This window comes from Orbicella faveolata, unplaced genomic scaffold, assembly GCF_042242905.1.
Source record: "Orbicella faveolata isolate gen_17 unplaced genomic scaffold, um_ofav_v1 contig_24, whole genome shotgun sequence".
Taxonomy (NCBI): domain Eukaryota; kingdom Metazoa; phylum Cnidaria; class Anthozoa; order Scleractinia; family Merulinidae; genus Orbicella; species Orbicella faveolata.
In genome coordinates this window covers 22486001-22497791 of record NW_028301552.1, presented here as the reverse complement: position 1 = coordinate 22497791, position 11791 = coordinate 22486001, and the positions used below count along the sequence as shown (strand labels likewise).

The 11791-nt window shown below is 40.1% G+C and overlaps 1 protein-coding gene across 1 annotated transcript; it reads left to right on the top strand.

Moving 5' to 3' along the window:
• The first annotated feature begins 4121 nt into the window (after nucleotides 1-4121).
• Nucleotides 4122-6644, top strand: LOC149110914 (uncharacterized). Its single transcript, XM_089292537.1, has 2 exons — nucleotides 4122-4438; nucleotides 6028-6644. Exons 1-2 carry the CDS (start codon nucleotides 4318-4320, stop codon nucleotides 6642-6644), a joined length of 738 nt encoding a protein of 245 aa, XP_089148663.1. The 5' UTR covers nucleotides 4122-4317.
• The last annotated feature ends 5147 nt before the right edge of the window (nucleotides 6645-11791 follow it).

Sequence of the window (11791 nt, the reverse complement as noted above, 5' to 3'; positions counted from 1 at the left end):
CGAGGATTTAATCGCATTGCTTGGTCCGTTGGTTTGTTGTTTGCATGTGGGTCACTCTGGAGACTGACCCGAGTCTCCAAGTTTACCAAGCAACTTGCAGAGAAATGGTGTTGCTTATATTTCTTTACTCTTACAGAAAAATGTTACTGAATTCAGTTTCTTTCAATTTGGTCGGTTGAAGCTGGAAACATAACTAGCATTATTACCGAAAGAAAATCTCCGATTTCTGAAATGATTGTTTTGAACATATTCGTACCCATTGACTTTCACCTTCCTTTAAAGTGTGACTCTACCAGCGTGAATGTTTAAACATTTCAAGAAGGGTAACCCAATCACCATATCAACAGGCCTGCTGTAATTTTCGCTCCTAGCTGTTTAGGAGAGTTATTCAGTATGATGGAAGTTGCCATCAAACTGTAAGTCGTGTTTCATGCTTTGCGAACCAAATGCTTTGTGTACGGTAAAACGAAAAGCACGTGTTCTTCAGGAAATGGAATTAGGAACTTAGAAGAATTTTTGAGTTATTTTTTTGTAAAAAAAATACCTCTTAGTCGGCGCGTCGGGTATGTTATGGACGGGTCAATGGGTGAGTGGGTGAGTGAGTGAGTGAGTAAGTGAGTGAGTGAGTGAGTGGGTGAGTGAGTGAGTGAGTGAGTGTGAATGTGAGTGTGAGTGTGTGAGAGTGAGTGAGTGTGTGAGTGTGAGTGTGTGTGAGAGTGAGAGAGTGAGTGAGTGAGTGAGTGAGTGAGTGGGTGGGTGAGCGAGTGAGTGAGTGAGTGAGTGAGTGAGTGAGAGATGTATGTATGTCACACCAATCAGATTGGATCTACTATGAACAGCCAATCAAATTTCTTGTTGTAAAGGTAAATGGTACGTGAGAAACACAAGGTATGAATAAACACAAGGGCTTTGGTAATTGAAAAATAAAGAGTGACGTGTATGTTTCCGGTTTGTGATTTTTAGTCCGGTTTGGAGGGGAGTGTGACAGTTACAAATGTACATTGGGTTGTTTTAGAGTGCATAATTTTCAGTGTAATGGTGGCTAGTTATGAAAGAGATGAGTCTTGAGTTTTGAAGCAGTTCATGGGTAGTAGGCAAATGGCACGAGATATTTTTATTTTTAATTACAAAGGGTAACTTGATACTTTTGTTTTTCACAAGGAGTTAATTCAATTAGAGGTCACGAATCGTCGGTTCTAGTTCTTAGGACATGTTTTAGAGGAGACGAGACTAGATTTGAAGCAGTTCTAACGTTTACAATAGTAAGTGCAGGTAACGATTGTTTTGTTCTTATTGCATGCAAATATAACGAGATATTTTTATTTTTTAGTTACAATGGGTAATTTGACACTCTTGTTTTTCACAAGGTAGTAAATTCAATTAGAGCTGACGAATCGTCGCCACTTGTTCCCACGAGATGTTTGCTATTTTTAGTTATAAATGGTAACTCGACACTTGTCATATGGGAGTAAATTCAATTAGAGCTTACAAGTTATCGGCTATTGTTTCCAGGATATTAAACAAAAAAGAAGCTTTCCTTTCTGGAGCGTTTTTACGTCTCTGCAGTAGCAGTTTAATATTTTTATTTGATGGGCATTTTATGACATTCTTTTAGTCCGATATTTTTAAAGGTAAAATGTGTGAAAACTGTTCAAATGTTCTTTGAAGACTGTGGCACCAAGTTAAAGTGCAATTTAATTAAAACAGGCTTTCAACGTGTCAGAGAAGTTTTTTCTCTTTCTTTAAATTTTCGCTGAAGTAGTGTTGTTGCGTTGTGTTGTGTAAAAAGGGTAAACTTACTACTCGTATAAAATGCGAAAAGTTCTCTTAACTTGAGTATTTTTGAGCAAAAAGTCCTCTTGGGGGCTGGAAGGGCTCCCAAGGGGGTACTCCCAGAAAAATTGGTTGGGGGTGTGCGGCCCGCTTCCCAAAACCCTTACCCTGTTTATGACAAAAATCTGCGATATTCCTTACCCTATTTATGACCTGACCAAAAATTCAAAACCCTATTTACGACCTGACCCTCAAATCAAAACCCTGTTTCAGACCTGCGTTATAATTAGCTCGCTAGTTCAAACCAAGTTAAATTACCGTAAACATATAAATTTGTGAAGGGCTTTTGTTGATTTTCTTTTCGATAATGATGAAAAAGTGGCTTCTTCTTAAAGCATACCCATATCAAGGCTAGAGTGCAAAAACCGTACTCTATTTATGACCAAAATGGCCAAAATCAGCTAAAATCGATACCCTATTGTGACCAAAACGGCTGAAAAACCATACCCTTCGGGGCCGCACAGACCTATATAGCCCATATAAGGGAGTCCCCCCCCCCCCGGGGGAATGGCTACGTGATCGGTGAGTGAGGGAGTTATGCATGTGCGCGTGTCAGACCAATCACAGTGTGGGTTGTATCAAAGAACGAATAAAATTGCCTGTTAGAAAATAAGATGGTATCTACATTAATCTGGAGACGTGTCAGATTACTGTAGTTTGTTCAGTCAAACATTTTATGGCTTACTATTTAGTTATCTTACCATTACCGATGTAACATCGTATGTACATCATAAACTCCCAGTTTCTTTCTTGCTGTACATCGCAACCAAAAAAACTTGTCAAATCATTTAGGGGGAGCAGGGATGGCGCAGTGGTGAGAGCACTCGCCTCCCACCAATGTGGCCCGGGTTCGATTCCCGGACCCGACGCCATAAGTGGGTTGAGTTTGTGTTGGTTCTCTTCTCTGCTTCGAGGGTTTTTCTCCGGGTTCTCCGGTTTTCCCCCCTTAGCAAAAACCAACATACAGCTGATTCCAGCTGGCTGTAAGCTGTGCTCCAAGGTCACACATGGACCGTATAGCGGCTGCCAGAGGCGCCAATGTATGCTTTCGGTTCGACCTTGTTGAGCTGCGTCGTTGCTGTACTTTGCGACGGCGATTAGCCGCGACAATTATTATTATTATTATTATTATTATTATTATTATTATTATTATTACTGTAAACAGTTCCATGAATGCTCTTATCTCCGAGACATATAGTTCACAAAAAAATAACTCTTGCACGCCTTGCGTGCCTATGTTTTGATGTCAGTATATATTTAAGTAGCTGATAATATAGCTCTATTTACTACATATCGATTGACTTAACACAGAAAATATCTTTCTTCCAGAGTTGCTTCCTGACCTGTGCGGAAAATTGACGCTGTTTCAATAAAGGAAGAAACAGATATGTAAACTACAATTCTGTTTCAATACTAGGTTATGAGAAATAAACAAAAGTATGGTTTTAATGCATGTAAACAAGTTTATAGCCAAAAAGTGAAAAAAAAAAGAAATTAATGAAATTAATTTCGGCTCTTGCTAAAAAGCTTTACCCAAACAAAGGATACACAAGACTTAAACAAAGAACTATAGAAGCAATGGCTTGTCCGTAGTGTGTTGAAGGTGCACCTGTTATACGTTGTGACTACACCAAAGGTGAGGTTTGACACCATTTCACAGCTATTGTTTTGCTTTGGTGAATTATCACCTTTGACATTCTATAGGAACGTCAAACAAATACCAGCGGTACTTCTCCGCCCCCTCCAGCTGTTGCATGATCCTCAATAACAATTTCGGAACAAAAAAATAACCGAGCCGCTAATAAACATTCCCCGTATCCACGAGATAAAAAATGTGCACGCCACCCACGTTAACAGCATATAGTCACCCATAGAAACCCCGCCAAGACCCGAAATACAGTAGAATTGCCGAAATAAGCTTAACAACAACAACAAACAAACTGATTAAAACACGAACAATGAATGAGCGGGAAAAACCGAAAACAGGCAAAAAAGGAAGACAAATAAAGGGTTGCCGTCCTCGTCCCTGTTCGCAATTTATAAAAAACCACACATAAGCGACAGAGGTAAACATATTTTACCTCAAGCTCTCCGTGTTGAGCTTGTCCCACAGCTTGTTGCGGGTACTTGTACCGCGGCTGGTTGAATTTCCTGAGCCACGTGTTCGACAGCCGGTAAAGCCTCCTGTTCGACAACTTGTTGAACTACTTGAGCTACTTGACCACAGGCCGCTTGAGCTCCATGAGCTGCTAATTCGTCAGCTGGCTGAATTCCTTGGACAACCGGTAGAGCGGCTTGAGCCGGAGCTCCTTGTCCCGCAGGATACTGTACGTCCGCCATAAAATAAGAAAAGGAAACAACGACCCTCACCGTACGGCAGTTGAACCAAAGTAATAATTTATTCATGTGCACTGATATTATCTGCGTTGCTTTAATGTATGCAGTGTGAATAACGATGTTATTACGCCATTCAACCCTTAGAAGATGAGAAGCAAAGACGCCGCTTGTGATGCGGTTACTTTCTGCCAATCTAAGCTACCACACACATGCACCTTTTCCCCTGCAAACGACGAATGTTGTCCATTTTTCCAATGCCTAAACAGTGGTAAGTATCTATTTCTGATGACAAGGTTGGCACAAGAATTGTGATGAAAAAATTAAAAAGAAAGGTGTCCCTCAAATTAGCATCTAGAGATGTAATTCATTCTTGACCGTTTCCATGGCATATATCTCACAAATAATTTTTCAATTTGGATTATTTGTGGAATAAAATCGAAGCCATTTAACCAGTTTTAATGACTTTTTTTAGCTCCTTGCACCATTTGACATTTGACAGCAGTGATTTAGGTTAGTTTAGAATTTCGCTGCAAATTGAAAACAACAGCATCCCAGGGTTGAACAGATAGTCTCCTTATAGGTACAGTAGTCCTACAACGGGCCCAATGGTCCACTCTGTCTATTTATTATAAATCAGCCATTTTTATCTGTTTTCATAAAGCTTTTCACGATAGGTTACCTGTCACATTAATCGATCTGATTTTTAAGAAACGGGCCACAAATTATTCAACCCGGACCTGCACTTCTTTAATTGTTCCCCGCTTCAACGCGCGTTACATGAAAGACTCTGTCGCGTTCAGAGGCTCAGTCCTGTGGAATGCAGTGACCAACAACTGTAGTGCCCTGACAAAAAAATGTTCCATATCGTGACCTCAGGCTAAAGCTTAAATCTCTAGTTAATTTTAATGAATTCAGCTTTAAGATAACGTCTGCATCCACTTGTAATTTTAGAAAAGATGACTTTGTATATACTTAAAAACTTATGATAACAATCTCTTATTGTATATATCGCTGACTTAAGTTCAAACGTTTTTTCTGTAAATACCCCTAGTTTTTAGTTTTTAGTTACTTAGCGATTAGTTAATTGCAAATGACCCCACAAGCTCATGTAGCTTTAATACTCATCGTTTTAAAATAAAGATTATCTATCTATCTATCTATCTATCTATCTATCTATCTATCTATCTATCTAGTAGTTTAGTAAAACTGTAAGCTTTATTGACGACTCAGTGTCTGCAATTGAAAATTATGGTAGAGTAGTATTGAATTTTTTTTTTTAATTTTAAGTCTTCTGATACGCTCAAGATGAGTCTTATTAGTAATTATCCATGTTGTAATATCTCGTAGTTATTTAGCATCTCAAAACAAATTATTTTCAAATAAATGTTTTAAAAGCGTAGTCTTTGCAGTCTTCGCAATCTTCGCAGTAGCTCATTGGCAGTAGTGAATTTAAGTAACCACGACAGCGACGCCCAGGACAACGCCGTTTTTTTTTTTTTTTTTTTTTTTTTTAAAAAAAAGACTATATTTTACCTATGAATCTTGCGATACGCGAAACTAAGTAGATAAGAGAATTCAACTTCAAATTCGATCGACAGGGAAATTTAAAAAAATAATTGCAGTTGGGGTCTTCTTCATAACGCAGAATTTTTTGATTTCACGTGGAAATTTTGCAGAGAACGGCAAAGAAATGTACCAAGAACTATAATACGCACGCAGGACGGTGCCGTTAGTTTTGTGTTTTTCTTAAATTCCCCAGAGTTGAAAATGTCACTATATCGCTACAAACGTCGCACATTTCTCATAACGGCAACTTTAAGAGTGATGAACATCCGATTTCATTTATTGCACATCCAGATATTCACAGCTACAAGCTCTTCCCTAGAAGAAAATCCCATGTATCCATATCTACTACCATTCCTGAGCTGCCAGTGATTACTATCTCCTTCTGGATGAGGACTCAACAGGACATTGAAGGAACAGTTCTTTCTTACGCTACTAAAAGTCAGCCAGACGAACTGGTCATCAAGACACATCCCAGCGTAAGGGTGATCCTCAAGGGTTCTCCACAGGGCGATGAAACCGACTGGGACTTAAACGACGGCGACTGGCATTTCCTTTGGATCGAGCGGGAGTCTTCTACTGGCCATTTGACTATCCGTGAAGGAGCACGTGCTATCGGTCCCCTGACTTCCCCCCAAACAGATAGAGGCAGATATCTTGTAGTTGGACAACGACAGCAGTCTCTGAAACAGTTTATCGAGGCAAAGGACGAAATGGACTGCATTGGTCTGCACACTGGTAGTATATTTCACCTGTCAGACGATACGATTGATCTTCACCAAAGCGCATCTATCATTGCATCAGATGCATGCTCAGGTATCTTGCTATTATCTTTACTAATGTGGTCTATTAAAACTACATACTTAATTACCTTCAGAAAGGTGTATATTTTTGTGGACGATTTAACCTGATTTCTAATTTTCCTTGTCACTATAGACAAAGTTTTACATTTTTCAAACAAAGGAGAAAACGAGATCGTTAAATTATTGGGCATGCGCAGTTTGACGGCTTTAACCGTCTGTATGTGGATGAGTTCGAGTGACAATGAGGGAAGTCTTTACAGTTATGCGGTATCAAGCCAAGACGTCGAGTTGCTTATCTACTACGAGAGATACTTTATGCTGTTCGTCGGCGGAGAAAAAAGGTTGGGTATACAGTCAGTATACAGTACAGTCGTTCGTGTCGAACGAAACTTCAAAGCCAAGAATTTTCGTCGAACATTCGAAAGCCCATTGTTTCCATTGATCACAGAGAGCCCTCACATCCGTTTAGAATGTGAATAAAAGATCAACCTATCTTTATTGCGCGTGTCTTGTGTTTTGTGGCGGCCATTTTTAATTTTTAATTTTTAATTGAATTTTTCGTCTGCTAGTGCGAGGTCTGAAAGAACTTCTTTAATTTCGGTGCCAGACCTCGCACTAGTAGACCGCGTATTAAAATTCAAAATGGCCGCCACAAAACAGAAAACACGCGCGATAAAGGTAGGCTGATCTTTTATTCATATTCTAGACGGATGTGACGGCTCCCTGTGATTGGCGTGGAATCCAGTTCGCTTGGCTTCGTGGCTTCGTGAAACGTTCTGACGAAATTTCGCAAAACCTTGGAAAATTTCGTTCAATTATTTGCTTTGGGTCTTCGGAAGTTCGAACGACATTTTATTCTTAACGAAATTCTCTACTGTTATGTAGATAGCTTAAGTGTGTGTGATGCAGACTGTGAGGGAAAGAAAGCAACAAAAGCGTTTTTCAGAGACTTAATTCAAGTTTAGTTATATACGCAATGGACATGCTCTGTAAAGTGCTTTTATAAGAGGTTTTTTTAGCAGGCATTAACGGGACAGTTATCTACACAAGAGAAACGCGAGAAACCTTTCGACTGAATGCGTGCGACTGACTTAATAAGATGTTAAAAGGTTTGTTTTCGACAGAGACGCGAGAATATTTTTGACTGTAAGCGTGCGAGAGACTTAATTAGTTACAATACAAGTTGGAAAGACGTTAATAATACTTTGAATTTAGCGAATTATATGAGATATGAGATACACACGGAACATAAACAGAAAATTTTTCTTCAGGGAGACAACAGTGTCGCCTTATGATGGCGTGTTGTACCACATCTGTTTATTATAGGAAAACAGTTCGGGATCATGGAAGTTATACAAAGATGGTGAGATCAAACAACAAGGCACCAACTTCAAGAGAGGCTTTACGGTAAGAGGAGACGGCTTTTCGGTTTTGGGACAAGAACAAGACTCGGTCGGTGGTGGTTTTTGCGCTGATCAGTCATATAAAGGAATGTTATCAAATGTCAACTTATGGGATTACAAGCTTACTGACGCACGAATCGAGGAGATGTCAAACTCATGTCTGCTGGATGAATGGAATGCTGGAAACGTATACAGCTGACGCAGTTTCCTTCAAGAAGCTCAAGCCAGGCATGTTAAAGAGTCCCCTTGTGAGCCGTTGGGAACTGGTACGTGACATAAATAAACTATAGCCTCCATTTGGCGCGAAATATGCAAGGATCCAGTATGTGCTGTTTTACCCGTAATGGCCTTGATTTGCGGTCAAGGATGTTTGTGTGCAGCGGTGCGTTGAAAGCCAAAAGTCTACAGAGCATACCCACATGTATCATACAAACAACATGGCGGGGGGTGGGGTGAGCAGAAATGAGGGCGGGAGCTAAAATGCATGGTAAATCCGTCAGACAACGAAATGAACACAAGATAACAGAAACAACAGGGCAGGCATTTTGCCTCTGAACTTACATAAAACTGAAACGGCCTTGAAGCTAGTCAATTTTAATTCCCTGAAAGGCTCAGAGATTTCCAATCTAAAGTGATGAGCCGCCTTATTCAAATTAGACTACGAGAAGTCCCTCTTTCGCTTAGTCCGTCGTGCGTCATGCGAAAGAAAACTGCGAGACTAAGCGAAAGAGGGAGTATTCATAGTCTATATTCAAATGAGGATCCCAGTTTTAAAGCACCAGATTCTTCTACCAACGAACAGGTAGGACAGCTTTAGTGCGAATGACAGTGACACTGACTGAAGAGATAGACAGCCCCCTTGAAACAACACTGAGTAAGTGAAGTCAGTCACTAAGAAGAATGGCATTACGCCGGCCGCTTGCAGTTTCGTCTTCCTTCCCACTTAAATAGTAAGTATCCAATATGGAAAAAAGGTTTTCAGATTGGACTGCGTACAGTTAGGGACCGCTTAAGAAACTGTTAATTATAACTGACTGATACCTCTAAAAAAATCATACTAAGCTAGGAAAGAGTTTTGATGGGTAGGAAAGTTTTTTTCACCTACGATCTTGGGAAAATCTTCGTGAACTGAAAAGCAACGGTGACGTAGATAACGCTAAGGAGACTAGGAAAGGATCACAAAAAGGTTAGCTTATCAGTCTGTCATTACAGCGTTGGTAAACAGTTTTTTACCTTTCTGCTGTTAGCCTGAATTTCAGCCGCCTCCTCCGCTCGCTAAGTCACTCGGGGAGAGAGACGTCTGAAAGCACTGGTTGGTAATGCTGTCCGGTGACGTCACGAGTCAAATGTGGTAATTAATGCAATTTTATTTCAGGCCTTCATTTATGCCCGGGAGGGGGGGGGGGACTTTGGGAATTTGTGGGTGAAGATGTGCTGCTGGGACCCTGGAACCCTTAACCTATACCAGAGCTTGTTCAGCTGAGTTTTGCTACCCTATACTAGAGTAAAATCCCCAAATCCCCCCATCTATCGACACCATTGCGGCTGACTTGCACAAAGTTAAACTTGCCGATTTGCTTTTTTATATTTTTGAGTGGCAATTCCTGGTTTCCTTAGTCTAGATAAAATCTTCAACCAACAAGTCAGTTTTTGGAAAAATGATACCCTATTCTAGACCCAAACGCTCTGATTTATATACCCTAATATAGCCCATATATGGCAGTACCCCCCCCCCCCGGGCATTTATGCAGCGGTTATCAATCACACGCGACCTTCAGCGCAAAAACGTCTAGACAAAACCTAAGTTTTGGTGGACGTCAATCATCTCCGCCTCCTTACCGACTGTATACAAAAAGGAGCAACTTCAGAATACCCGGTACCAAAAACAGTCTTAAACCTTGCAGTGGTTCGCGCGCAAAAAGTATCATTTTACTTTCAGTATGCTCGGCTAGCTCACTAAATACTTGAGACTGAAGACGGGCGGATCGGGTTTCTCAACGGCCATTCGCATGCATGAATAACCCCCAGATCAAGCAAATCTACACGCGAACTAAATTATTTCTGTACTTATTTGTCTTGGAGCTACGGACTGAACAAGACTTCAACTTCTTATAAACCTTATAATTTTGTAAGGTAACAAGTTATAAGTTTTATAGGTATTGTTCAGTCCGTAGCCCCAAGAAAAATACGTGAAGAAATAATTTGTTCGCTCACGTGCAGATCTGCTTGACTAGTCGTGGTCATTCATGCATGTGAATGGTAGTTGAAAAACCCGACAAAGTTAACGTGTTCATTTATAGATTTTAAGGAATGTTTAATGCCAGTGTAGTGAGCTAGCCGTACATACCGAAGGTAAAATGATAATTTTTGCGAGTGGACTGCTGCAAGGTAAATTGTTTTCAGGTAAATTTTGCATACAGTCGGCAAGGGAGTGGAGATGATTGACGCGCACCACTTTTTAGGTTTTGTTAAGTCGTTTTTGCGCTGAAGGTCGCATGTGATTGATAACTGATAACCACTGTAAAGCAATGGCGAAATAATAACAACTATGCTGTCGTTTGGAAAACGGCTGTGCTGCTTTCAAAGTTCAATTGCCACGAGTGGAGCCATATCCCGTAGGCAAGTTTACGAATACATCGCTTCCGCTAAGAATTCTGAAAGTGCCTTTTCTTATTGCGGATTAAGTTTTGGAATCCTAAATGTCGAGCATACGCCAGAAACGGCTTTAAGTCTTGTTGCGTTAGCTCGCGATTTTCTTCCGCCATCTTGAACGCGCGAATTTGGCGATAAAATTTTTCTGAATTATTCCAGTCGGGCGAATATATTAACACGGCAACCAATCAGAAGCACTACAAGGTTTTGGGTGGTGACGTCACCGGACAGCATTATCGCCCGGTGCTTTCAGACGTCTCTCTCCCCGAGTGACTTAGCAAGCGGAGGAGGCGGCTGAAATTCAGGCTATTCTGCTGTGGGCACGAGAAAAGATTTTTGTGAAATTTTAGCTGTGAACTGCTAGAATCATTATTTTCCAATTCAAAAGTTTTGGTTATTGCTTATCTTAGTTTTTCCTCTTTAAAATCTTAGCCTCTTTTTAGTTTTTGCTTTTGTTTTTGTTTTTTGCTTTAATGAAATTACGCAAATTAAAGTTGTTATGCCAATCACGGTTTGCTCATAGAGCACTTTGATTTAAGGTGGCTCCCTATAGTTTTACGACCGCACGAGCGCTGAGAAGGTAATCTGCACGCGCTCAAAGGAAAACGTCAGTGTTTTTCGATATTTTATTACGTCAACATGAGCACAAAAAAGCAAAACTGACATTGAATTTTCTCGCGTTTCCTTCGGTGAAATTCCGTTAAATTTGGAAGATTGGTAGTAAATATTTTACTTAAGTTGGAGCTCGTTTTTCAGGGAGATCTATAAGACCAGATTTTTTGCAGCGGTAAAACACATGAATTTGAAAATATCGAAAAAACTGCCTTTACAAACCCTACTTTTTTCGTGTTTAAATTTCGTATCCCACTGGAAGCGATGTGATATAAAAATTTTGGAAGATTTCACCGAAGGAAATTCATGAAAATCACAAATAAATCCATAAAAACAGTAAAAAACACATTTGTTTGGGCATTTATAATTCAAGACCAGATCCCCAGATTTTAACAGAGATGATAGCAAAATACTATTTTATTATTGCTTATTACATGTAATAAGTTTGAGAGGACTAAGCGAGAAAGCGAATGCAAAAACAGCATTCAAAACATAACACTTGCGCGCGCAACGCCATAAATGATTACCCTATGGAGACACCTTAAGCCTAACCGGCAAGACGGTCTCCACCCTTCCCTCGTTGGGAAT

What these genes read in the sequence shown, in the direction of transcription:
- LOC149110914 (XM_089292537.1), top strand. Translation starts at nt 4,318, where the DNA reads ATGAGAAGCAAAGACGCCGCTTGTGATGCGGTTACTTTCTGCCAATCT. An exon ending in TTTCCAATGCCTAAACAGTG is followed by an intron (nt 4,439 to 6,027) that starts GTAAGTATCTAT and finishes TTGCACATCCAG; the next exon opens with ATATTCACAGCTACAAGCTC.